This window comes from Macaca thibetana, chromosome 14 (assembly GCF_024542745.1).
Source record: "Macaca thibetana thibetana isolate TM-01 chromosome 14, ASM2454274v1, whole genome shotgun sequence".
NCBI lineage: Eukaryota > Metazoa > Chordata > Mammalia > Primates > Cercopithecidae > Macaca > Macaca thibetana.
This window is the reverse complement of record NC_065591.1, coordinates 81,106,282-81,130,957: the sequence shown is the minus strand read 5'-3', so window position 1 is coordinate 81,130,957 and position 24,676 is coordinate 81,106,282. Positions and strand designations below refer to the sequence as shown.

The 24,676-nt window shown below is 37.0% G+C and overlaps 1 protein-coding gene across 8 annotated transcripts in view; it reads left to right on the top strand.

Moving 5' to 3' along the window:
- Window positions 1-24,676, top strand: part of NOX4 (NADPH oxidase 4) — a 191,954-nt gene that overhangs the window by 106,269 nt on the left and 61,009 nt on the right. For all 8 annotated transcript variants that reach the window (XM_050755530.1, XM_050755535.1, XM_050755531.1 and 5 more), the window contains one exon: window positions 16,664-16,724. In XM_050755530.1, the coding sequence (XP_050611487.1) occupies window positions 16,664-16,724 (61 nt within the window). The remainder of the gene's footprint in view (window positions 1-16,663; window positions 16,725-24,676) is intronic.

Here is a 24,676-nt window from a genome sequence, read left to right as displayed (position 1 = left end):
GTCTTAAGAGTTCCCTTGAAGTAAAACAAAGCAATTTCCCATATGGTGATTCCCACTAAAAAGTGAGTATCACATCTTTGTCAAAGATAATAGCACCTACTAATTAAGTGCCTAAGAGGTTCTTTCACAGCTTTTGCAAATATTATATTATTTAATTCTTACTATATGCCTATGAGACATGTATTGTTAACTCGGTGATGCAGAAAAGAATGTGGCTCAGAGAGACTAAATAGCATGCCCAAAGTCAAACATTTAGTTAAGGTAGAGGTGAGATATAAACACAGACCTGTCTGGCTGAAGGCGTGTTATTAACTGTTCTCCACGGTGTCTCTTCTGCCACACTATCCATCCATGCTGAGGACTTTCATATTTCTAACACTTTTCTTATTTTTGGACATCTATGTTGCTGGTGTCAGAAAACAAAAGTAAGTTTAAAATTACCATTTAGAACTGAGGTTTATTGAAAACACATATATGTGTTTTCTATAGTAATGTGAAAGCTTTGGATTGTCCATACTACTAAACTCTTCTAATATTGTGAAGTGGTGACATTTGAATAAATCCCCCTATTTTAAAAAGTCTAATATTTATTTTCATATACTGTGCCAGTTAGAAAGAATCAAACTGATAATATATACAGCTATTACAAATTCAGTAGTTTGAGTTTTAGCTCACTTTTTAAGATGGAGTTTAAGTTTTTCACAGTGAAAGTACAAGTTCAAAGTACCAAAGACAGGACACAGAAATACTATTTCTGTCAAGGTAAAGCTAAGCTTGAAGCACTGATTTATTAGGAAGGCAAAGGTTGGAGTTTTGATTATTTAAAATGCCTCACTAGTTTTCATACATGACATTGACTTCCCTACACAAGAACGATATCCTAATTTGATGGGTTTTCCAAGGAAATTGTGATTGTTTCTTGCTGTGGTACACTCATATTTTCTCATGGTAAAACCTCACACACGTTTGCTGCCAAGATTGATGAAAATTACAGGACCTTGTATAGTATCAGATTGTGGATTCTGGAATACTACAGCTTGGGATGGAGACCTGTATGTTCTACTTTCTAATATTATGACCGTGGAGATGAAAATTAACATACTTAATCTTTGGTTTACTTCTTTATGAAAATGTAGTTAATGATAGCAACTTTTCCATGGAGTTACTCTGAATATTAATCAAAAACATATAGTTAAGTGGTATGTGTGGTGCTTGGAATATAGTAAACTCTCCATAAATGGATTTAGTTATGGCTGTTTCAGATAATGACTGAGGGACCAAAGACATGGATTAAATTAAGATTTTTTGTCTCATTTTTCAGTATGTAGTAACTGACTAAGCTTTGGCGACAGATTGGTTTAGAAACAGTCATTTGGGGGGACTGATGACTTATTTGCCTTTTATGGTCTTCTAGCCTCAAGGATGAATGATGTTTTAGGTTAGGTTTCCTTGGAAACAGGCTGGCAGGCATATTGCATACAGCAGATTTGTTGGGAAGTATGCTTAGGACAACAATCAATAATGATTAACTAAAAACGCAAGGCAGAACTTGAACTATGTGATACGAGTCCATAGAGGTCCCAGAAGATCTGATGGGAGCTCTGCAGATGAAATGATACCTTACAGTGGTTCTGTCTTGAAGCCAGGGGGCCAAACCTTTGTAACCCCTAATTGACCAGTCATTGGATTTGAGATACCTCCAGAGTGAGGCACTTAGACATAGGCAAGGAAACTTTGTTCTGTGGATAGGTATTCCTGGGGCAGGTCTCAGTAGTGAGCCCTCCCAGGCAACCTTTTCAGAACCTGGAAGAATGGTGAATGAGTGTGTTGATTCTGGAAGTTGGTCAGAGGGTGTGAAAGGAAAGTGTCTGAGCAGTGCAACACAGTGTCCATTAAGTAGCTTTTAAAAACATGGATGTTTTATGAGATAATTCTCCATTTTTAAAACTAGAAATTAAATGTGATGTAAATCTAAATTCTAGTTTATCTACACTAATTAAACTTTAAAAATCTGTTGTCCAAACTACAAATTTATTTACATTTGAGAAGTCTAAAGCATAGAGTGTTGAGGTGACCAAAGTAACCAAAATAATACAATCAATAGCCGGAACCCATTTGTTGACTCTTCTCCCGCTTTACACCTTTATTGATTTAAAACCTGTGTAGAATGTAACATTTTGTTCTTCAACTATGTAATGGGTGTCTGCAAGTATTTTCCAGCTGTGCTCTGTGATTACCAAATTTAAGACTATCTACCAAATCAAATCCTTTATTAAGGTTTGCACTCACCTAATTTACCTGTATAAATTACAGATGATTGGAAAAAGTCCTAACTTAAGAAAGCATGAAACCTAGTGCTTACTACAAAATGTAGCATATCTTCATATTTCGCTGAGGTAGACATTAATTTCATACTAATTTCATGGATTCTCAATTATGGAAATAATGCAGAATCTGCCTTTTAAATAGTAGTAATTAATTGATGTTTACATGAATACCTCTTTATTCTTCTGTTATTATTTTTATTCAGGAACAAACTGTCATGCGCGTCCATGTGAAGAGACCACCAAACAGACTTTGTGTGAACAATAAAGCTTTTTAATCACCTGGGTGCAGGCGGGCTGAGTCTGAAAAGAGAGTCAGCAAAGGGAGACAGGGATGGGGCTGTTTTATAGGATTTGGGTAGGTAGTGGAAAATTACAGTCAAAAGGGGTTGTTCTCTGGTGGGCAGGGGCTGGGGTCACAGGGTGCCCAGTGGGGGAGCTTTTGAGCCAGGAGAAGGGATTTCACAAGGTAATGTCATCAGTTAAGGCAGGAACCAGTCATTTTAACTTCTTTTGTGACTCTTCAGTTACTTCAGGCCATCTGGATGTACACATGCAGGCTTGGGCTCAGAGGCCTGACATTCTTGTCTTCTTGTATTAATAAGAAAAACAAAACGAAATAGTGGTAAAGTGTTTGGGCAGTGACAGTTTTTGGGTGGTAAGGAGAGATAATGGACAATATTTCTCAGGGCTGCTTTGTGCGGAATTAGGGATGGCATGAGAACCTAGAGTGGGAGAGATTAAGCTAAAGGAAGATTTTGTGGTAAGGGGTGATATTGTGGGGTTGTTAGAAGAAACATTTGTCATATAGAATGATTGGTGATGGCCTGGATATGGTTTTGTATTAATTGAGAAACTAAATGGAAGACACAAAATGCAAATAAGAGAAGGAGAAAAACAGGTATTAAAGGACTAAGAATTGGGAGGACCCAGGACATCCAATTAGAGTGCCCAAGGGGGTTCAGCATAATTATTTGCTTGGTTGGCGAGTTATTTGGGCTCTATCCTTGAGTTTTTTTTTTTTTTTTTAATGTTATCATAGAGCAGGCCAGATTGATTTAGGTAAAAACAACACTCTTCGTTTAAAAATACAGTCTTTTTTTTTTTTTTTTTTTTTTTTTTTTTTAGTAGTGAGTAAGTCAAGTCCTTGGCGATTTGGGATGAAAGAGAAATGCAAAGCCAGCAATGGTTTGTTAAAGAAGGATTAGAAATGGCTAGGAGAGAGTGAGTGAGATTGATAGTGTGGTGGAAATAGCTGGGGAGAGGTAGAGGGTGGCATAAGAATGGGAACGAGAATAAGAGTGCATATAAAAGTAAAGAATAGGACTTCATCAAGGTGAAGTGTACCCTGTCAGCAAAGATAATCTGTCCACTTTATTATTATTGGAGTGTACCCTGTCAGCAAAGATCATCTATCCACTTTAAGAGAGACTTAAGGGTGGCGGTTTGAGGTAAAACCAGGAGATATCAGTTATGATGGTTTGAAGGTAAAGTGTAAACTGGCAGTGTAAACAAGGGCAGAATATTTCTGAGTAGTTGAGAATGGTGAATAGGAGTATGACTAGTCAGAAGATAGTAGGGATGACAAGTTTTTGGGGTGTAGTTCAAATTGGGCTGGTGTCTGGAATGAGACTGGGGCCAAATAAAAAGGAGCATCCCTGCAGGAGCTCAAATGGGCTGTATCCTGTAGCATCCCAAGGACAGACCAGAATTCTGAGAAGGACAAGTGGTAAAAGTATTGTCCAGTCCTTTTTAAGTGAGGTGTGTTTTAAAAAGACCATTAGTCCATTTTACTTTTCCTGAAGACTGAGGACAGTAAGGAGTATGAAGGTTCCACTGAATACCAAGAGCCTGATAAACTGCTTGGGTGATTTGACTAATAAAGGCCAGTCCATTATCAGACTGTATAGAGGTGGGAAGGCCAAACCAAGGAATTACATCTGACAGAAGGGAAGAGATGACCATGATGGCCTTCTCAGGCCCTGTGGGAAAAGCCTCTACCCATCCAGTGAAAGTGTCTACACAGACCAAGAAGTATTTTAGTTTCCTGACTCAGGGCATGTGAGTAAAGTCAATTTGCCAGTCCTGGAAAGGGACAAATCCCTGAGCTTGATGTGTAGGGAAGGGAGAGGGCCTGAACAATCCCTGAGGAGTAGTCAAATAGCAGATAGAACACTGAGAAGTGATTTCCTTGAGGATAGATTTCCATGATGGAAAGGAAATGAGAGGTTCTAAGAGGTGGGCTAGCAGCTTGTAACTTACATGGAAGAGGTTATGAAATGATGACAGAATAGAATGGACCTATGAGGCTGGAAGGAGATCCTTGGTCCAAGAACCATTTGCCTTGTGTGGGAAGAGATCGATAGGTGGAAGTTTCAGTTGGGGAGTAGGTGGGAGTGACCAATGAGAAGGAGAAAAACTTCCATGAGAGACAGAAATTGGAATGCTAGCTGCTTTTTAAGCTACCTTAACAGCGTAAGCGTTACCCTGAGTGATGGGATCTGATGCCTTTTGATGGCCCTTGCAGTGAATGACTCCAGCTTCCTTTGGAAGTAAAGCAGCCTTGAGAAGAATTTTTATTAAAGAGGCATTAAGGATGGAGGACCCTTGTTTAATGAGGAAAATTCTTTCTGCTCATATAACAGCATGGTGGTGCAGGATATGGAAGGCATATTTAGAGTCAGTATAGATATTGACACATAGTCACTTTGCAAGAGTGAGGGCTCGAGTTAAGGTAATGAGTTCGGCTTGCTGAGACATAGTGGAGGGGGCAGAGCAGTAGCCTCAAGGATAGATGTGGAAGATACTATGGCATAGCCTGCCATTGCTAATGAGTGGCAGTTAGGCCCGGTGGAACTGCCATCGGTAAACCAAGTGTGATCAGGGTGAGGAACAGGAAAGAAGAAATATGGGGAAATGGAGTGAATGTCAGGTGGATCAGAGAGATACAGTCATGGGAATCAGGTGTGGTATCTGGAATAATGTGGGGGGCAGCCTAAATCAGTTAAGGTCAAGTAGTTTGGACAGAAAGGCTACAAGGTGTAGTCCTGGCTCTTGTGTAAGAATTCTGACTGCACAGCCCTGTAATTTGACTGTATGTAATGAAAAAGGGTTGGAATGAGTTAGGGAGAGCTAGTGTGAGAGCAGCTTTAGGGCTGTTTTTTAAGGCATGGAACGGGAAGTGGGGAAAGGATTTAGGATCTATGGAGTCACCTAGGTTTGCTTTTGTAAGTTTATACAATGGCTTAGTCAGGATGTAAAACTAAGTATCCAAAGGCAGAAGTACCTAACCATTCATAGGAAGGAAAGGAGTTGTTGTTTAGTAGAAGGGGTTGGGGTTTGGGAGATTAGCCAGGCATGATCAGCAGGGAGAGTATGTGTGTTTTCATGAAAAATTATGCCGAGATAGATAATGGATGAGGAAGAAATTTGGGCTTGACTGAAGTAATGGGGGCTGTCCGTGAAGCCTTGTGGCAGTACAACCCAGGTAATTCGCTGAGCCTGATGGGTGTCAGGGTCAGTCCAAGTGTAAGCTAAGAGAGGCTGGGATGAAGGGTGCAAAGGAATAGTAAAGAAAGCATGTTTGAGATCCAGAACAGGATAATGGGTTGTGGAGGGGTTGTGGAGAGAGGTATTGAGGATAGGAGAGTATGTGGGTTTGGCACCATGGAGTGGATAGGCAAAACAATTTGGTTGATAAGGCGCAGATCCTGAACTAACTTGTAAGACTCGTCCGGTTTTTTGGATAGGTAAAATAGAGAATTGTAAGGAGAGTTTATAGGCTTTAAAAGGCCATGCTGTAACAGGTGAGTGATTACAGGCTTTAATCCTTTTGAAGTGTGATGTTGGATGGGATATTGGTGTTGAACAGGTTAAGAGTGATTAGGTTTTTATGGGTTGGTAAGGGGTGCATGATCGGTTGCCAAGGAGGGAGTAGTGGTATCCTATACTTGTGGATTAAGGTGGGGAGATAAAAGGGGAGGACGTGAAAGAGGCTTTGAACTAGGGAAAAGGGTGGCAATGAGGTGTGGCTATAGCCTAGGAATAGTCAGGGAAGCAGATCATTTAGTTAAAATGTCTCAACCTAATAAGAGAGCCGGGCAGGTGGGGATAACTAAAAGGAGTGCATAAAAGAATGTTGTCCATGTTGCCATCAGAGTTGGGGAATTTTAAGAGGTTTAGAAGCCTAGCCGTCAGTACCCACAACACTTATGGATGCAAGGGAAACATGCCCTTGAAAAGAAGGTAATGTGGATTGGGTAGCCTCCATATTGATCAAGAAGGGGACGGACTTACTTTCCACTGTGAGAGTTACCCAAAGCATCTGTGATGGTCTAGGAGGCTTCAGAGAAAATCAGGCAGTGTCAGTCTTCAGCCCCTAAGCTGAGAAGTCCTGGGAAGGAGTCAGGTAGAGGGCCTTGGGCCAGAGTTCCAGGGGCTCTGGAAGTGGCTGCTGGGCGAGTTGGACAGTCTGATTTCCAGTGGGTCCCACACAGATGGAACATGGCTTAGGAGGAATCGTGGACTGCAGGTATTCTTTGGCCCAGTGGCCAGATTTCTGGCACTTGAAGCAAGATCCTGGGGGAGGAGGTCCTGAAGGAATGCCTGACTGCTGTGGCTTAGGCATTTTGAAGTTCTTGTGTGCTGGAAAACATGGCTGGGGTTTCTCTTATAGCAGAGGCAAGTAATTACAACTCTTCTTTATTATCGTATACCTTGAAGGTGAGGTGGATTAATTCCTGTTGTAGGGTTTGAGGGCCTGATACTAATTTTGAAGCTTTTTTTTAAGGTCAGGAGCTGACTGGGTGACAAAATGCATATTGAGAATAAGATGGCCTTCTGGCCCCTCTGGGTCTAGGGCAGTAAAGTGTCTAAGGGTTGTTGACAAACAGGTCATGAACTGAGCTGGGTTTTTATATTTGATGACAAAGAGCCTAAACACTAACTGATTTGGGAGAGGCTGGATAAAGAAAAAGGAGCATTAACCTTGACTATGCTTTTAGCTCCAGCCAGCTCTTTAAGAGGAAATTACTGGGCAGGTGGGGGAGGGCTAGTCATGGAATGAAACTGTAAGCCACACTGGGTGTGAGAAGGGGAGGTGATAGAAGAATTATAGGGTAGGGGAGTGGAGACTGAGGAAGAATTGGAGCCTGATTAAGCCTGGTGGGGAGCGGCCTGAGGAGGAGCAGTCTGGGGAGCAGGGGAGAGGTCAAATGGGTCGGTAGAAAAGGAAGATTGAAAAGACTCAGTGATGCTTGGGGTTGGGACTGAGGGGACAGGTGGGAGGGAAAAAAGGATTTGGGATGGGTCACACTGGGAACAGAGACTAGGGAGGGACTGATATGTAAAAGGATGCCTGGATGTCAGGCACCTCAGACCATTTGCCCATTTTACAACAAGAATTATCTAGATCTCATATGATGGAGAAATTTAAAGTGCCATTTTCTGGCTATTTGGAATCATTGTCGAGTTTGCATTGGGGTCAGGTGGCATTGCAGAAGAAAATAAGGCATTTAGGTTTTAGGTCAAGTGTGAGTTGAAGAGGTTTTAAGTTCTTGAGAACACAGGCTAAGAGAGAATAAGGAGGAATGAAGGGTGGAAAGTTGCCTATAGTGAAGAAGGCAAGCCTAGAGAAAAGAGAAGGTAGAGACATGGAGAGAAGGGGTTGGGGGTACTTGCCCCCCAGGAAAGTGGTACTTGCCACTAAGGTGAAGGATCAAGGCAAGCATCCCCGCGGTGATCAGACACCTCTGAAATGTGGGTGAATAATCAGGCAGGCGTCCTCACAGTGATTAAACACCAAGGGAAGATTGTCTTCCTGAGTGACCGGCGCTGGAGCTTTGGGTTCATGGATAAAACGTGTCTCCTCTGTCTCTACTGAAATTAAGAGAAGGGAGAGATTCAAGGGTGGCACCAAGATTGAAAGGAGAAAGAGGTTGAGGGATAGTGAGAGAGGCTGGAGAAGAGAGTAAAAAGAGGCCACTTACCCGATTTAAAATTGGTGAGATGTTCCTTGGACTGGTAGGTCTGAGGACCCAAGGTTGTAGGTGGATCTTTCTCACGGAGCAGAGAGCAGGAGGACAGGGAATTGATCTCCCAAGGTGGGGGTCCCCCAGTCTGAGTCATGGCACCAAAGGTCATGTGCACCCATATGAAGAGACCACCAAACAGGCTTTGAATGAGCAATAAAGCTTTTTAATCACCTGGGTGTGGGCTGAGTCTGAAAAGCGAGTCAAGGAAAGGAGATAGGGGTGGGGCCGTTTTATAGGATTTGGGTAGGTAATGGAAAATTACAGTCAAAGGAGGTTGTTCTCTGGCAAGCAGGGGTGGGGGATCACAACGTGCCCCCCACTTGACTCAGTGGGGGAGGTTTTGAGCCAGGAGAAGGAATTTCACAAGGTAATATCATCAGTTAAAGCAGGAATCGGCCATATTCACTTCTTTTGTGATTCTTCAGTTACTTCAGGCCATCTGGATGTATACACTCAGGCTTAGACTAAGAGGCCTGACATTAGCATGCAGGCTTGGACTCAAAGACCTGACACAAACATGCTTTCCTGACATCTGTATTCTAAGTTGTGTGATTCATTGTTTTTAAGCTTGAATAACCTGATTTCACATATTTTTCCGTGAGTCAGAGGCATGTCTAGCTGTTAGTTTGTTATTGTCTGTACTTTTACATAGCATGCCTGCACTAGCCATCATTTTTCTACTTTGTGTTTTTAATCTTTTAACCGGTCACTATGGGAATAGTTTTTCCAGTTTTCAGTGAAAACCAGGCAAGAATTTCTATGGATCTCACCAAGACTGGCAAAATTTTATTGCTATTGTTTATTTAATTTCATGGGTTTAAATGAAACCAGGAAGTCTGCAGCAGTTTTGATCTCTGGTCTTGCTCTCATCTATTTAAATCTTTAAAATTGCTTTGCTGTATGGTTTCATAATTTTATTGCTTGTCAAAAATCAGCTGGGATACATGATAGGTTAGCATGGCAACAGTGTATCTTAACCATAGATGAAACAAAGTGGTGAAAATTTCCAGAGAAGATGATTAAGGTTCATGAAAAATTAATAGGACATCTGAGTTTCTTGAGACTTAAACATCATCTAATTGCTCTAGTTTGAGTTTTTTTCCAGGGGAAATGAAAATATTCCCTTAGTGTCTAATGAGAGTCTGCAGGATAAGTATGAACTTTAGAAGGTTAATGTATTTAGAGTAAATCTGTTGAATATCGAGCTTAATTTATTCAATCCTTATTTTTGGGTGCCTCTTTTTACCTAAGTACCAAAAGGAAATGATGAATAAAAGTTTCTTTCCTGACTCACATCCCTTCTAGCTACTGCTCCCTTTCTCAGCAATCCAGTTCCTTTCCTCTTATTCTTTTAAATCAACCAACATTTGCCCACAGCACACCATTAAAACATTTCCAGGTTCCGCAGTGACCATGTTATTGTTCAGTTCTCACTCTTCAATGGGCTTGACTAACAAGCAGTTCTTAGTACAGCTGGTCATTCACTTTACTGAAACACTTTTTCTACTTATCTTTTTTTCTCCACATTTTCTGGCCCTTTTCACTCCGTCTATTTTTGTTGTTCCTTGTCATCTCCACAAGCTCTAAGTATTAGAACATACCAGTGTCCATTTCTTCAACCTCTTTTCCTCTCTAGCTATACACATTTCTCTGGTAGTCTCTTTCATCTTATTGATGCATCCATATGCTTTCCTGTCCCAGGTTTATATTCCTAGCCCAGATTTTAACTCTGTAATTCAGGTTCATGTATCCAGAACATTTAGGCCTTTGGCTTTTACTTTGATTGGTAAAGGAGTCGTGGGAGAGTGTGAGTGGAGAAATGACATGATATGGCTTGCTTTTCAACAGGGTCACTATGGCTGCTGTGTTAAGAGTAAGTGATGGGAAGCAAGTGCAGAAGCAGGGGGTCCAGTTAGGAGCTGTTGCAGTCATCCAGTTGAGGTATGATGATTTTTTTGACCAGGGTGGTGATAGTGGAAGTGGTGAGAAGTGGTCATATTCTGAATATATTTTAAAGTTAGAGTTCACAAAATGTATTCCATGGATTGTATATGTAATGTGAAAGGAAGTGAAGTCAAGGCTGACTCTAGAGTTTTTGTTCTGAGCAACTGGAATTTCATTAATTGAGATAGGGAAGGTTGGGGTTGGAGAGGAGGTTCTGATGGAAATTTGTGCAACTCCACTTAGGAAGTGTTATTTTGAGATGACACTTAGAGTGCTTTCATTAAATATTTATTCAGTTAATGACTGGCATCTCAGCCCTGCCTTCCATGACCAGTTATTTCTATACATAGAGCCTTTGTATTTCACCCCTCCTTGTCTTTGGGTTTGTGGAGCAGTCGTTGCGTGGCTTGTGATCAGAGCAAAGTGAATCTGGGTATAAAATTACCCCATATGCAGACACAAACAGATTTTTTCTTTTAAATGATGAACCCCGACTCTAACTTCCTTCTATTACACTGAGACCTGGGTTTTTCCAGTGTTGTGATCAAAAGATGGGTTTACTTCTCAAGGTAATCTCTGTTTGAAGGCAGTGGGACTTTGGCTTCATATGTTTTGTTTGATCAGTTCCTAAACGGCCACCTCATCCACTTGTCACTTTTCAAAAATGTGTTAACATCTCTTTATTGTTCTTATCACTTCCTATGTTATTTTTGCCATTGTGGCATCTGTTTTTATATCTCTAAATTGTTATTTTAGTATTCTGTTTGCCTAAGGAACCTGAGATAAATGCACATGTTCAATCCAAGTTAATAACAATTCCACTTACATATTCTTCCAGAAACTTTCTTTTTAATATTGAATGTATTTTTCATTCAAATATACAATTGAACACTTTTTTCTTTCATATAAATGCAAAAACATTAAAGTTTTAATTTGTCAAAACATTTACTGTCATGATGTTGCATTAATTGTGGAAGATTCGATACTCCACGTTATCTCCTCTCAGACATTTAGAACAAGTTTCAGTTGTGAAATTGCATGAGCTCCTAGCATAATACTCTCTGGAGTATTTTGGACACTAAATAAATATTTCTTGAGTGAATAAATTAATTCTCGAAGAGCTGCCCACCTTTGACGTTTTTATTCATTCTCAGGTTAATTCTCCTATATTTTTCATCTACTATTTACTATTCAATTGATATTCTAATATTTATTCAACTGATACCCTCTATGTGTAAGGTAATATGTAATAACTATTTAGAAAGAGTTCTTGATCTCAAGACATTTACAGTTTATTAATACAGAAAAAATAATGTAAAAATAAAGAGCTAGACTGTAATAAGGAGCATAAGAGTCATACTAATAATCTAAGGGTTCAGGGAAGTGAGAATTTTCGTGGCAGCAAAAATCAGGATATCTTTATGAAATGATGGCTTTAAGATAAGCCTTGAAAAGTTGCTGGGATTCAACATAAGAAATGGAAAAGAAGTCACTCTAAATGAGTAGGCTAGCATGTGTGAAGATGAAGGGATGAGAAAATGTGTTAGTTGGTAAGTATTCGTTGAGCTCGATTAGAGCAAATAAAGGAGAAACCTGGAATATAAAGCCAGAAAGAATTTGAAACAGATGTGTTTGGCCATAGGCAATAGGACAGAAAGAATATGGGTGTTTTTTCACAGGGGAGTACAAAAGGTTAATCAATAGGAGATCGCTGTGATCAGATGTTTTCTTTGGGAAGCCTGTTTGAAAGGAAACGACAGGTGATTGAAAGCTGGCAAGAGAAATAAGTGGTATCACTCAGAGAGATTTGAGTCTCTGAGAAGGATATAGGTTCTATTTCCAGATATATGGGAATTAGAAGGAGAAGATAGTTTTGGAAGTATGAATAGGATAATAGTAATTTTAGGTACGGTAAATTTACAGTGAATTTCAGGTATAAATGTCTAACAGGCAGTAGAAAATATGAAACCAAGAACTTGGGAAGAAAGGGTTAAAAGAAAGACTTGACAAAAATGATTAAAGAACATCATATTATGTGATCACTTTCTCAGGTTTAACACATTTAGTTATTGAAAAGTTGCTATTTTGGAATCATTTTTAATTTTTATTAAAAGGCTCTTGATTTATAAACAAAAAATGTAGCTTTTTAATTATTGAATAAATTCATATTTATTTAAAAATAATGTGCAGTGACATCATTTTTACATTTAATTCCCAAACATATGATAAGTTAGAAACATATTTTTATATTTTGTAGGACTATTATAAAATTAGTAGTCATTTGTGCATATTAAAAACCCAATGCCATATTGAATAAATAATTGGAAGGTAAAGGTTATACTTTCTCCAGGATATTAAAATACATATTTCTCCAGATCTGTTGTTACAGTCAAATTGTCACTTTTTATTTTTCTTACCCTTAGACTTTGGTGAATGTGTATTCTAGAATTTATATTAAGGACGACCTGATCCAAGCTTTATTTTTATGTCAAAGAAACTAAAGAGATTCAGCAACATTTTAATGTTTACAGTTAAATTAAAACTTCAAAATACCTAAAATTATTATCATAGCAAAGGCTTGTGATAAATTTTAAAGCATAGCTGTGTATGAAATGATTATGAGAGTTCTTGTTTTCTCTGTCTTCAATTATACTTCTCAAGTTAGTATTCCGAAAATTTGATTATATAATCTCTTCAATGAGAAAAAAAAGCACAAATGTCTGTCTTTTTATTTTTTATGTATGTATTTATTTACTTATTTATTTATTTATTTATTTATTTTGAGACAGAATCTCACTCTGTCACCCAGGCTGGAGTGCAGTGGTGCGATCTCAGCTTACTGCAACCTCTGCCGCCCGAGTTCAAGCAATTCTCCTGCCTTAGCCTCCCAAGTAGCTGGGATTACTGGCACCTGCCACCGTGCCCAGCTAATTATTATTATTATTAATATTATTATTACTTTTTTTGAGACAGAGTCTTGCTCTGTCGTCCAGGCTGGAGTACAGTAGTGTGATCTCGGCTCACTGCAACCTCCACTTCCCGGTTTCACACCATTCTCCTGCCTCAGCCTCCTGAGTAGCTGGGACCACAGGTGCCCACCACCACACCCGGCTAATTTTTTGTATTTTTAGTAGAGACAGGGTTTCACCATCTTGGTCAGGCTGGTCTTGAACTCTTGACCTCGTGATTCACCCGCCCCGGCCTCCCAAAGTGCTGGGATTACAGACGTGAGCCTCCACGCCCGGCCATCTTTTTATTTTAATATTAATATGTGCTTAACTACACATATTATTCTGTAACTTTTTTAACTAAAAAATTGCCATAAGCATATCTTTTTATTCATGTTTTAGGACAAACAATAGAGCTATAGATATCAATACTTGTATTATTTCTTCCCTTTGCAACGTTTTCTTAAACAAAAAGACAGTGAGAAAACAATGAATCACCACAATGTGATCTAGCCAATATTAGTGAATCTGGATATTTTTTATGCAAAGATACTAAAATGTGATTCCAAGATCTTCATTCACGTTTTCAAACCACATATACTGAATTCATTCTTTATATTATTCTTTGAAGCCTCCTTGCAAATATGAGGTCTCATGCTTAAAGATTGTTAAATCTGTTGTAGCTTGGAGAAGTATCAGTGACTTATAAAGACCTCATTTCCAAGAGGTTGAGAGAAACAATATTTTGTTTTATCCATTCAAAACCAGACTGGCATTCAAAGATATTTTGATACCTTGGACTGGTACTTAGAAAAGAGAAGTTTACAGTCTCCTATGATACCCAATGAGATGTTAAACATTGTGTGTAATTACCTTTTACAATATCTGCTTTGAAAAAATTGAATAGAGACATGAATATTTGACAAAATATGTATTTTATTTTAGAATGCATCATGAGATTAACTCAAGCCACATGTACCCTCAGGCACACAAGGACAAACATTCTTTGCCTTCCATTCTGATATCTTCTTGGCTATAGATCATCTTTTCATAATTTGAGATATAGTTTACAGTGAAGGACATCCGGTGACATGTGGACAATCAGATTGGTAGCTCAGATCTCTGTTGGGTATCTTGCGTTCTGAGAGCTATAACTTTTATTATACAGAGACTCTGGCCAGCCTTCAGTAGTACATAGTAAAATCGTGGGTGGTTTTTGCAGATAATATTTTATTTGGAGGTTTGCTGATGACAAAACTGTTTGCTTTCAGAGTTATTAAAAATCGTAATGTGGGCTGGGTGTGGTGGCTCATGCCTGTAGTCTCAGCACTTTGGGAGGGTGAGGTGGATGGATCACATGAGGCCAAGAGTTTGAGACCAGCCTGGGCAATATAGTGAAACCCCAACTCTACTAAAAATACAAGAAAAATAGCTGGGCATGGTGGCACATGCCTGTAATCCCAGCTGTTTGGGAGGCTGAAGCAGGAAAACCGTTTGAACCAGGGAGGCAGAGGTTGCAGTGAGCCGAGATCGAGCCACTGTACTCCAGCCTGGGTGACAGAGTGAGGCTCCATCTCAACAACAACAACAAAAGTTACAATGTAAATAAAACAATTAAGTACAGAGTCACACTTACAAATAAAACAATATAATTTTAATAATAAACATGTTTAAACAATGTCACTTAAAAATATTTCAATTTACTTTAATATTTTATACTACTGTTAGCAATAACAATCCTATAAGAAACACTGATTGTAAAGTAGTAGTTTGGACATTCCATGGTACGTTAATTCCAATCCTTGGACATAGATTATGTGCTTTTAGTTTGTTCATAATTTATTATGAATCAAAGACAAATACCTACCTTTATATTTAGTGTTTTCACTGATTTTTCAGGCTACCTTTCCTTTTTGCCTAATGAGTTGTTAACATAAAATATGGTACCTTTATCTTCATTTATTTCTCTCCTTATACCATCCCTAAATGACCTGCATTAACTAGTCAACACAGTGAGCTCTGAAGTCTTGGACTTGCTCTATGTAACCCAATCACTAATCACAAGGCCCTTCCACTGCTGTTTTCTTTCACCTGTGCTATAACTTCATCCTGTATTTCCTTTTAATTCATATTGTGGCATACCAATTCTACTAATGATCAACACATGCCTTTTTTCCTCCTATTTCATTTGATTTCTTACACAACTCTCACCCATTTTGTGTATCTTTGCTTTATAGAGACAGTGACCTGCAATAATTAAGAATTAACAGACCTGGATCCAAATTTTGTCTTGTCTTTTTATGGGGCAAGTCAATATTTTAAGCCTCAATTACTCAATTTTCTTATCTATAAAAGACAATTCTGTGAAGTTATTGTAGATTTTGAAAATAAATCACTTAACACTTCCCATGGCACATGGTACTTGATAAAAGCTGGGTAGTCACAGGCAGATAGATGGTCCCTTAACCATAGCCCTTAGTTTAGGTGCATCATTAGAATTCAGATTTTATGGACTTTAAAAGGTATGCATATTTCATATCATACTTAATATCTCCAACGGGATGTTAGTCAGCATGCTCAAATAAGTTGATAATTCTGTAGGACAATATTTATGTATTAGTTTTTACACAGAAATATTAGCCTCCCATTAATTCAAGTCAGATATTGTTACCAAATGAGTTATGAAAAAACCATTATTCAAATTTTTGAATTGAGGATAAGTGAGTAGGAATCCAGAAAACAAGAAGAAATTTTTCATTTTTCTTATTGTAAACTAAATTTTATTCTTTCATTTTGACTACCTGGATATTTTCTAGGTTTCCTAAATATAGGACTACAAGCACTTTTTTTACTTACACTTCTACAACTCATCCCCTTCCCTAGGTACCCTCACCACTCCAGATTTCTTCTGAGAATTAAGGGAGGGAATGAAATAGAGTTATTTCAGTAAGAGCATAATTGTTGGGCATGGAAAATCCATGTCATATTAAGAATTTTTTCTCCTTGGAATTTGTTAGGATAAGTATATAATATCTAGGGAGAAAAGGACACAAAAAAGCATTAGTTTTTGTTTCTTCCTTTGTGATTAAAAACTGGCGTTTCTTATATATATTTTAACTTAGAAGATGTTTTAGCAAGATTTGTAGTTAAATAAAATACACTAGCAATTTTAACATGTGTAATTTATTGTTTTATGTAAGTATTTTGGGGTTTTAGAGGAATGTAGATTGTCTTATCGACCTGTTGACATTGATTCTTTTTCTTCCACTAATAAGGATCTATATAGATTTTGGTCTGTTCCTTCCTATTATCTATTGATTTGGGGGATTTGCCATCAGGATAAAAGTTGTAATTGAATTATAGTTTCATATTACGTAATTATTAATTACCATTGATTCTAGTATTTCTTTTTTAGTGTCCAACTGAAACCAAAGCAACATTTGGGGTTCATCTTAAAATAGTAGGAGACTGGACAGGTATGTAGGACATATAGTTTTAAGATACGGTCTTTGAAAATCATAGAATGTAATAATTTGAATGTGTTTTAGTATAACTACCAGCATGTATAGAGACGTGTATGTGTTTCAAGCTGTTCTGTTTTATTTATTTATTTATTTTTGGCTTGCACAGTTTTGACATCTATGTTTTCTCTTTTAAGATGCATTTTTGCAATCAGAATACCTTTGATATCAGTAATTATTAATAATATATTGTTCAGTGTGCTTGCAAATCATAGGCTTCTACCTACTTGTCAGACGTGGTGGCAATAGTGGGAATGCTGAAATGTGTTTTTAGAAAACATAAGTCAAAGTAATGAACACCTGATATTGAGATCACACAAATCTTCCAGTTCTTGCATGACATTTTTTTGTGGGGTTCCTGTATATATAGCAATATCTTTGGAATAGATAATTTTAACAGCAGGCCTATTGGTGATACTTTACTTGTCTTCAGTAAATACTTTTTATTACCTGAGAGATGCATTGTAGTAAGAGCTCTGAGTAAATAAAAGAAACATTATTCACTCTTATATTAATATTTCCTTGACCCACCAGAATAATTGACAAGTGAGTACTCAGTAAATGTTGGCTTGTTGGTTGGTTATGTTGTTGTTGCAGGGAAGAATGCAGATATAAACATGAATGCAAAACGAAATTTAAATATTCTTATACTTAGGTGCTAAACAAGGAGTTGGTATGTAAAATCTGTAGGGAACCAGAAAAATGTAGATTAAATGTGGTCTAGGGCTGTAAGAGAAGCTTCACAGAAAAGACAGAATTTGAAATGAAGCTTAGAAGTCAGGTAAATGAACAAAGATATAGGTAATTTAAGTGAAAGTCACAGTGTTGTCAAAAATCAGGAAAGGCAATGATTAAACTCTCTTTGGAAAGGGTGAATCCAATCAGCCTTTAATCAATTAAACAAAAGCAAAGTCAGTCAAACAAAATGAAGCAAAAACAAAGTCAATCAAACAAAAGCAAATATTTTATTCTGGGTAGTAGTATAGAAAAGCCATTTAGGGCCAGCTTGGTGAAGATTATGAATGCCTCAGCAAAATATTAGAGTAACCAACTAAGGGACTTTAGGGAATTTTTGAAGCATTTGAAGCTCTATGATGAAAATGGTATTAATTAGGTTGCTAGTTGGACAGACTAAAATCAAGGGAAGACTTGAAGGTACTTAAAGGCAGAGGGGAAGGAGGCCGTGGAGAGGTGGGGATGGAAACTCGAAGTAATGAATTTGTGAACACAAGTTAAGAAGGTAGCATTAGAAGGAAGAACCTAATTTCTGTAAAAACCAGGGAAGGATAAGATAATAAGAAAGACATGTTTTGAAATGAGGAGAACAGTAGTTGATATAAGGAGGTTATTTCATATAGTTAAAAAATAATAGAGTTATGTATAAAATGTAATGTCTTTAGAAAGGGTAGCCAGTTTAGAATTGGAGACTTAAAAAAAAAAAAAAGGAAGGAAATCTGCAACATAGGATTTAATGGGCAAACATCTAAACGAATTAAAAAGATCTTTGAGCAGTAATGACTCATTCAAAGTAATGAAAAACCAGGCTTACATGGATAATTTTCAGATGGTAGCATTGAAAAGAGATCATGGTCATCCTCTGATAGATATACACTGGTGGAGTATGAACATACGAATAATTGCAATATGCTCGATATCAGTTGATATAATCACAGTGTTTTTTTTTTCCCCACTGTTCTGGAAATAAAGAATAAGGAAAGTTCTTTTCTGATGAGAATCCCAATATAGTAGGAATTAAGTTCAGTCATGAATGGTAAATTGATAGAATTCTATATCTGAAAGAAAACATACAATGAAAACATAGTTTAATTCATAAGATTAAGCAGAAACTCCTGATGGTTTATTATTAGCTATTGTTACCGAGTTTTTTTCACAAAGTTATTTTCTATTACCAGTAGCTCATTAAAATAAATGATGTCTCACTATTTTAATCATCTCTATTAGGAACACTTAATAGTGTTAATTTTATCCTCTTTTTTTTAATGTACTATGCCACCGAGAGAAACAAGATCATTCTATTCAGAGAGTTCAGTTCCAGTCAGATGCTTTTCAATTAATAGACCTTCTTTGTTGTTGACCTGAAATATTTGTTGACTTGGAAAAAAACATAAGCAGTCATGCAGAGAACACCTAAATAATCATGTCACTGTCGGACACTTTACTTCAAAGAGATTTAGCTGCCTTACAATGAGATTACAATTATTGAAGGAAAAGTAGGAGCATTACCTTTGAAATCAAGAATCATTGGTTTTTATTCTAAAAGAATTGATTAAAACTTGGTATTAAGAGCAGTAGGTATAGGAAATACCAAAGAGATACCTAAGAGATTGAATATCAAAGGTTTATTTTTTAAAACTGACTGAGAGATATTTAATATGACTTTTTAGTTGCTGAAATATGTTCTGCATTGGCAGCATACAGAGACTAAAGAACAGGTTTAAAATAGCTCCATAAATGATCTCTCCAAGACTAATAAACTATACCTAACTATAGAGTGCCGGAAGAGCAAGGGAAGCAACTATGCAGCACAAGACCAAGAAGCACCAAAGTCTCATATTTCTTGTCTAGATTTTCATTTTCACCAGACCTCTAGTTGCATCTCCTAAATATGTGGAAGACCTGTTAAGTTTAGAAGACCCTTAAAACATTTTAGACATGATTCAGCGTTTTTTCTTGAAATGATTGTAGTAGAGTAGATGGGGTGGATAACCCAAGTAGATTTCTCTTTTAATTGAATTAATACTCCATTACTCTTCTAGAAGCAGCCATTCTTTCCAGTTTCAAACATATGGTCAGAGATTATTGACTTGATTATCATTTTAAGTGTACAGAAATGTTTTGTTACTTTCTTCATTACATATGATTAGTATTGATTAATGTCTGAGATAATGCTGTACCCTTGCTTATTTTGGTGGTCTAAATAGCCACTTATTCCACAGATGTTTGTGTTGTGCTACAACAGAATTAAATACATAACATCCACATGTAATTAATGTAAACTTTCTGCCATTGATCCCTTCAGCAGTTAATGAATTAGCAATAATTGTGAGTAAATATTCAATAAAGGACTTGTAGCATGTATCACATGACGTTTCTATGAATCTTGAGTATAAATTCCCGTGTTGTCTTCTGGAAAAGCTTTCTACAGTGAGAAGATATGGTTATCTTTGAGGATTAAAAATGAGAAGACAGGGTCAGATATTATTATGGATTTGCCTCAGTCACATAATATATTGACTACTCACAGTGAAGGTAATCTTAAATATAGGTTTAGTGAAGGACTGGGCCACAAAAGAGTTGATAACTCTCTTATTTTTTTCTATATCACTGTAGAAGCCAGCCATGTTTCAGGCTTTATTCAGATTTCTCATGAAAAGATTAAAACAGAACATGTGTTATGTGTTTAAAGTATTTCTTTTTTATTTTTGGAAACTCCTTGTAAGTCAAATTATGACCACACTAAATTATATTGTTATTACTTTAGTTTGACAACATATTTTAGGCCAATTACATCAATTGCCTTACACTAGATATCACTGTGAATGGCTTTTGGTTGCTGCAAAAAGCCAATAAATAAATAAATAAATAAATAAATAAATAAATCTTATTTGGATATATGGAATCTCACTGATTTTACATAATTCGTATTCATACAATGTAAACTTTAAGGTTATAATATTCATCATCAACTGCTACATACCCAAAGGAGTGCCTGGAAGTATTCTTTTTGTTGTTACTGTTGCCATGACTAGTGAATTACAATGATTAGTCATTTGTGGAAGATAATATTTAAACTATTAACTTTGGCTAATAATCAAATGTATGTTAAACAGCTACTATGTTCCAGACTGTTTATTAGTCACTGGAGATACAGCATTGAACAAAAGTGACTAAGTCTCCGCTCTTACAGAGATTGTGTTTTGGTCCGTGGGGAGTTCATCATTTTTTTGGAGATGTTTTGGTGTGATTCTATCTCCTGCCATTTGGCCATGGTTTATAGATTATAGTAGCCTCACTACTACCTATAGGGTACTACTATAGTATAGTATAGTATAGGATATAGTACTACTAGAGTAGTACCCTATGTCCTACCAGCCCCTGTGGATGGTAGTAGTTTTCTTCTACTCTCTGAATTTTTTCACCATCCTCAATGTGGCTTCTCACTTCTTCCCTCACTTGAGTCATTAGTTCCCTCTAATGAACTTCTTCCACTTAAATTATGCAGTCATGTTTCTGCCTGGATCTGCACTGTTACACAAGTTTAGAAAAGCTCTCTGAACAGAACCCCAAATCAAGAGGAGAAATATATAGGGGGGTTGCATTTGCAGTGTACAGGGACTAAAGAACAGGTTTAAAATAGCTCCATAAATGAGATATTTTAAAAATATATGTCTTTAAAAAGTTTAAGAGATAATAAAAGTAAGAGAGTGTTTTATATCTATAAAAATATATCTTTAAAAAGTTTAAGACATAATAAAAGTAAGAGAGGATGTGGAGCTGATAAATATAGATCAATCTGGCAGTGTGCTTGGGTTAGCTCCTAGGGCTTGAGAGGTGCTTGTCTTCCCACCTTTATGGTCAGTGAGGTCATGTCTGATAGCTTCCCATCACTCATAGTGACGTAGTTATTCCGCAGAAATTGACCAACATCATTCCCATGGTGTGAATATGTCCCCTATAATTCATATGTTGAAATTTAATCACCAATGTGATAATATTAAGAGGTGGGACTTTTAGGAGATGATTAAGTCATGAGAATAAAGCCCTCATGGATGAGATTAGTGCCTTCTGAAAGGGCTTGAGGGATTTGATTCACTCTCCTCTGCTCTTCTACCATGTGTGTTCCTTCACTTTTGTTCTTTTGCTATTCTGTTATGTAAGGACACAGCAATAAGGCACCATCTTAGAAGCAGAGAGCAGCATTTACCAGGCCTCAAAGCTGCTGGTGGCTTGATCTTGTACTTCCCAGCCTTTAGAACTGTGATAAATACATTTCTGTTGTTTATAAATTACCTAATTTGTGGTATTTTGTTATAGCAGCTCTCTAACAAAGACAACCATAAAGTAGGCCTTATATATTTATCTATTATTAGACCTGGCTATTAAACATTTGCCAGAATACCAATGGACAAATTCTAAGAAGTTTGTATGTAAAGCAAAATAAAGAAATAAGTCAGCAGCTGAAAGGAGGAAATAAGGACAAGGATGATATAAATTAAAGGTATATGATTATTTTATAATAATTATAACAATATACTAATTATATTATAATATATTTATACACATATTTGAATGATGAGAATGAAATGGAGAGAGGAAGTTTTATATTGCTGGAGAGATGTGGGATATAGTTCCAGGGGCAAATAGAAGATGTCCAAGTTTCTGGGAGGAAAACTTGGGAGGCTCTCTGGGCCAAACTGAGTGTCAGATATATAGAACTTGCCTAGAGTGGGGGATTATTCCAGGAACAAAAAATAGTTTGAGTGGCTCAGAAGGGTGAAATAGCTTGGAATGTCAGGAAAAAGCCATGCTATTGGGTGGCCTGGCTGGGGTGGCATCCGAATATTAGGCCAAGGAAGAGCTTGTAGATCTTGCTATGAAACTTGGTCTTTTCCCGAAAGATGCTGGTGAAATATTGAGGAGTTTTAAACAGTAACTGAAATCAAATTTGCCCTTGATATGGGTCACCCTGCCTGTGTTATATCAAATAGAAAGGAAGAGGACTAGGCTGGAGGCAAATACATCACATTAAAGATTTTTTAATGTCAAGCAAATGGAAGACTTTATCTTTTGAGTTTTGGGAGAGGAGTGATCTATGGTTGCTGCAAGAAGCCAATAAATAAATAAATAGGACTGAACAATATACTGTTAGCTTCATAAAAATCATGTCATTAGGAAGATGCAAAGGAAAGGTTTGGAGATGGTACATATTGCTGTGAATTACTGAGTACATTGGAGACCAGTAAGTGGAGAGAGTTAGTGTACAAAAAGAGGTACATAGCAAATGAGCCTATTCCTAAATTCTTCCTGTTTCTACATTTCCCCAGAACTATGAGAATGATTGATTTTATAATGATCTGACTTGTGATTAGCAGTGGGAGATAAATGGCAAATACAGATGCAACTACTATGTATATATCTAGATGGATCTGTGTCCGGATGAGGATAAACCTATTATATCTTAAAGTATATATACTTTGTATAATGAAATACTGTAGATCTGGCCTCATGTGAGTCTATGTGGAAATCATTTAAGATAATGATGAAACTTAACATGGCTTATTTACTATCACAATATAATAAATCATTCAATGAATGTGAACTGGGCATAAATTCTACAGCCTCAGAAATCAACAAATTTTTTTATCAGGAAAATGAGAAGAACATTACATGTGTACTACAATTTAAATGCCTATCTGTTCTCAGGAAAGAGGATAAATTGTTTTTCCCTTGGTTTCTCATTTTATGAACATTAAATATATGCTGTCATGTTTTTAGTAGGGGACAGCTCACTTAAAATGCCACAGAAATATAAAAATTGCTTAGTAAATAAAAAATTCACTAGTCATTAAATTTTATTCATTCTAGCCATTTTACAAACCCAAACATAGAAGTAAATACCAAATTTTTGTTTTCTATTCAATTTTCACAATGTTACTTTTTTTTTTTTTTTTTTTTTTCCAGTTTTTGGAGACAGGTCTTGCTCTGTTTCCCAGACTGGAGTTGATGTAGTCATGGCTCACTGCAGCCTTGACCTTCCAGGATCTATGGAAGGATCTATGGATCCTCACATGTCAGCCTTCTGGATAACTGGGACCACAGGCTCAGACCGCCATGCCTGGCTAATTTTTATATTTTTTTGCAGAGGAAGGGTTTTGCCATGTTGCCCAGGCTAATCTGGAACTCCTTGGCTCAAGCAATCAGCCCACCTCAGCCTCCGAAACTGCTGTGACTACAGGAGTGATCTACTGTGCCTGGCCAAAATGTTACTTTTTAGTTTTGAAAATAAATTATTCAATTGCTGGACCTGGAAGTAGAGTTATTATAGTGAAGTGGTTTGTTTTTATGGATTGCTGTATATTTATTAGAATTGTTCTGTTCGTAAACGTTATTTAGAGTTTCTGTTATCCAGTATTTTCTACTTCATTTTACTATGTAACGTGCAAGAAAATAAGATTTATGAGGGATTTTCTTGGTAACATAATTTGTTAATCAATGTCAAAAAACATGACATAATGTACTGAATGGCTAAGAAGACATATGTCAGTTTACCAAATGAGTCTAGTGTTAATGGACTAAGTAATTTCAAAGGAAGCAAAATGACAAGGATTTTGTGCCATTATAGTTATTAACAGGAATATTTTTAAGTATTCATTTTCTTGATACACTTGCTAATCATTTTATGTATTTGTTTGTTGTTTTTCCCTGATTCATAGTCTTGGTCTTTGGCCAAGACATCCTCTATTTAAGAACAGAGAACACTCAACTACATGCCTGTATTCTATGGGCTTTAAAGGCCCATATATTGCATGGCATTGATTTTATTTGCTCGGGTCTTTAGATTTGAACTTCATAAAACATAAAAGAAAATCTCCTGTTTGTTTTTTTTTTGGGGGGGGGCAGGGAGGTTCTTGGTCTTGGATAAAATGGCCTGTTTTTTCTTGCATATACACCTAAGAGGTATTCAGTTTGTGCAGAAACTAGGAACTGAATTAGTATCGAGCTGTGTCTTGATCAGTTTGAGGTGTTTCTTCTGATGAAAGCCAACACTATTTTAAAAAAACACAGTTGATACGACAAATGAAAATATAACAGTTTTCTCAAAAGGTGGATTGTAGAAAGCTTAGTAGCAATAATGTGTTTATCCAAAAATGTCTCTGTTATTTGCC